Here is a 3,901-nt window from a genome sequence, read left to right on the forward strand (position 1 = left end):
CTTCCGATAGAAGCGCACATCCCTCGGGTATTGTGGTTCGAGCAGGCATAGAGTCTGCAACTGTTGTTGGACATTTGGCTTTTTCCTCGACTGGCAGCCTGAACATTTAAATCAAATGCATAGCCTAATCATGTCAATGTTGCAAGAAAGCAAACGAAATAAGTCATTGACATTTGTTTCGTTTTAAAACACGTGGGGAGACATAGGTTACATGATCCAGACGTTGCGTTCTACAGAACTACAGCCTGTGCGTTTTAAAATAGTCTTCATACACAACGCAATAAGTAGGCTAATAATTGGATATAGGTCATTGCTATGCATCTGCCAAAGTGTATGGTCAGTCAGTTACTTTAAGGTAATTGGTACCCCGCATATAGGCTACGGCAAATAATAGCCTAATATGACAACATTAACATTTTTCTTTTATTTACCACAAAGTCCGGTAATACAGCCTACACCATGTAGGCATTAAGTCAAGTATCAGTAGCTTAATCCAAGTAGTTAGTTGTTTTATTTGTCGTCTTCCAGAAATGCAAACCAACATGGACGCTCGTGCCCAACACTAAAAACTCGTGCATGAGCTGTCATCTACCAATCAGCATGTAAAAACTGGTGCCGGAAGTTGCAACCATGTAACGCCATGTTTTCAAAAATGTCGGCGGCCAAATGCCATGCTAAGTGGCTGAAGCTAACCCTTCAAATCCTGACCCCCTGTCTCCAGGCTGCCTTAGCAGCGTGAATCAAATCGCGCGCATGGCAGCATGGGAACACCCAGGCTAGTTTATCTCCCAAAGGGGAGGAGCATATGGTCTACTGTTTGCACAAAGGATAACAAGAGTTCAGTGTAGCTCAGAGACTAAGCAAGAGAACAGCCATGGGCTTGATTCTGCCAGTTTTGCTTGCTCTGCTACTCTCTGTTCTAGGTGGATTATACATCCTGGGAGCTTTCCGCCGACATCGTCCCGGTGAGCCTCCCCTCGATAAAGGCCCTCTGCCATGGCTGGGACATGTTCTTGAATTCAGGAGAGATACTGCAAAGTTTTTAGAGCGCATGAAAGGAAAACATGGAGATATCTTTACAGTGCTGCTTGGTGGGTTTTATTTCACATTCATCATGGACCCTTTGTCATTTGGATCAGTGGTGAAGGAGGCCAGAGCCAAACTGGATTTCAATAAGTTTGCCAAACATCTTGTCCAAAGAGTTTTTGGATATTATTCCCTTGAAGGTGATCACAAGTTCCTTCAAATGTACAGCAACAAGCATCTTATGGGTGACGGGCTAGTTGTGATGACCCAGGCCATGATGAGCAACCTTCAGAATCTCATGCTGCACAGTTTTGGTTCAGGAGACGATCAAAATGGCTGGCAGGATGATGGACTTTTCCAATACAGTTATAACATTGTTTTTCGAGCTGGATATCTGGCATTGTTTGGTAATAAGACACCCACACAGCCAGAGGGGCTAGAGAAAGCCAAGGAGGCAGATCGTCTTGAATCAGATGAACTGTTCTATGAGTTCCGTAAGTATGACCAACTGTTCCCTAATCTGGCATATGGCGTCCTTGGCCCAAATGAGAAGTTGGAGGCAGAACGTTTGAAGAGACTATTCTGGAATATGCTGTCAGTACAGAAAGTGAGTACCAGAGACAATATCAGTGGTTGGGTCCTGGACCAGCAGCAAGTAAGAGCTGAACGTGGAATGGAAGAAAGCATGCAAGACCGATTTATGTTCCTGCTCCTTTGGGCGTCACAGGGAAACACTGGCCCCTCTGCCTTCTGGCTGCTCCTTTTTCTCATGAAGCATCCTGAAGCCATGAAGGCGGTGCGAGCTGAGGTGGAGCAGGTACTGCGGGAGACAGGACAGGAAGTGAAGCGTGGAGGACCCCTCATTGACCTGACCAGGGACATGCTCCTGAAGACGCCGGTCCTAGACAGTACTGTGGAGGAGACCTTGCGTTTAACAGCTGCACCTGTCCTCACCCGCGCCGTACTGCAAGACATGGCCTTGAAGATGGCTGATGGTTGTGAGTATAGCGTCCGGGAGGGAGACAGAGTGGCTCTTTTCCCCTATACTGCTGTGCATATGGATCCAGAGGTTCACCCTGATCCAACTACTTTCAAATATGACCGTTTCCTTACTTCAGATGGTGTGAGAAAGACAGACTTCTACAAAAATGGCAGAAAGGTGAAATACTACACCATGCCCTGGGGAGCTGGTGTCACCATGTGTCCAGGGCGCTTTTTTGCCACCAATGAGCTGAAGCAGTTTATCTTCCTCATGCTCTCATATTTTGACTTTGAGCTGAAGGACCCTGATGAGAAGATGCCTGATATTGATGTAAGGCGCTGGGGCTTTGGATCAATGCAGCCCACCCGAGACATTCCCTTCAGATACAGGCTGAAATTCTGAGTTGTGCTTCTTATAATCAGTTGTTGTCAGAAACCTTGTAACACAATAATATTAATTTTGTCTCTTTTAAGATCTGAATCCAACAAATTGTATATTATATATCTTTGTCTGAATGAATCTTTCTGTTTTTTGTTTTTCATGAATTACTGTAATACATAAACATGTAGGGGGAGGGGGGGGGGTTTGTGTACAGTATGTATTAATAGGCCTATAGACCCTTTCAACTGCAGAAACAAACAATTCTACAGTAAGCGTTCCTCAGGCATTTCTGGAGGCACAGAAAAATGTATTGAGCTAATGGTACTGTAAAATGGGGACAAACAAAAATAGAGTAAAAAGACAAATTTTACATAAAGTCAACTTTTTGTAGAACATTACTGTAAGCTAAAGTCCGATTACTGTATTTTCTCTATTTTCAAAGTATCTGCATTGGTTCTGAATATTTCAACCGGAAATCCTCTAGGAGCAGATTGAAAGGGTCTATACCTATATATATCTATTCATAGGCCTATACTAAGCCAATGATTGGATGGTGTTCAGTAAAGTAAAGAGTGTTTGCACATGTGAAGAGAAAGAGTGAAGCACTGGTGATTTAGTGTGGCATTTTGATGGGTTTTGTTTGAAGAGCGAAATCAAGTTACTTCCTGTTAGATTTTTGTGTGTTAGGTAGAAAATTGTGTGTGGTGTTTTGCAAAATGTGTTTTAGTCAATTGAAAACTGAGTCAAACATTGAGAATTAGTGTATGGTTTTGCAGATTTGGTGTCGGGTTATGATGTTTGGAGGACATGTTTAGAAAATTGTGTGACAAGCAAAGATTTAGTGTGTAAGCAGTTGAAAAAAACTGTAAAGCAAACATTCGCCTCACATTACAAACACTTTTGTCATAATATGACATTTTGGATACATCATGTACACACTGTTGCTCAAAACCTAAAGCTCTTCTGTCTTAGGCTTTCTATATGTATTTCCATACAAGAGTGAAAGTTGCGGTATCAACAAAGAGAAGTTGAAATACACAGTAAAAATGCAAGCAATATTAAAACCAAAAATAGTGATTTTTCCCAAATAATTTGCTGTTGTGAATACAGTATTTTACAGCAAACAAGAAAAAAAGCAAAGAAGAATACAGTGACCACCAGATGTACATGGAGTCTTGAAAACACTGATTTTGTGTTTGTGTGTGTGTGTGTGTGTGTGGGAGGGGGGGGGGGTCGTGTACAGTATGTATTCATAGGCCTATAGACCCTTTCAACTGCAGAAACAAACAATTCTACAGTAAGCGTTCCTAAGGCATTTCTGGAGGCACAGAAAAATGTATTGAGCTAATGGTACTGTAACATGGGGACAAACAAAAATAGAGTAAAAAGACAAATTTTACATAAAGTCAACTTTTTGTAGAACATTACTGTAAGCTAAAGTCCGATTACTGTATTTTCTCTATTTTCAAAGTATCTGCATTGGTTCTGAATATTTCAACCGGAAATCCTCTA

At 42.0% G+C, this 3,901-nt stretch overlaps 1 protein-coding gene across 1 annotated transcript; it reads left to right on the plus strand.

The window, feature by feature from the left end:
* Window positions 1-872: 872 nt before the first annotated feature.
* LOC143103015 (5-beta-cholestane-3-alpha,7-alpha-diol 12-alpha-hydroxylase-like) lies at window positions 873-2,483 on the plus strand. The gene has a single exon (XM_076266801.1). It carries the CDS (start codon window positions 875-877, stop codon window positions 2,408-2,410), a length of 1,536 nt encoding a protein of 511 aa, XP_076122916.1. The 5' UTR covers window positions 873-874; the 3' UTR covers window positions 2,411-2,483.
* The last annotated feature ends 1,418 nt before the right edge of the window (window positions 2,484-3,901 follow it).

This window comes from Alosa pseudoharengus, unplaced genomic scaffold (genome assembly GCF_046254945.1).
Source record: "Alosa pseudoharengus isolate Yale_2024_CS ecotype anadromous, Long Island Sound unplaced genomic scaffold, YU_APseudo_1.1 YU_APseudo_1.1_scf_4, whole genome shotgun sequence".
In the NCBI taxonomy this organism is placed as follows: Eukaryota; Metazoa; Chordata; class Actinopteri; order Clupeiformes; family Clupeidae; genus Alosa; species Alosa pseudoharengus.

Excerpts from the sequence above, each read along its gene's own strand:
- LOC143103015 (XM_076266801.1), top strand. The coding sequence starts at position 875 with ATGGGCTTGATTCTGCCAGTTTTGCTTGCTCTGCTACTCTCTGTTCTA.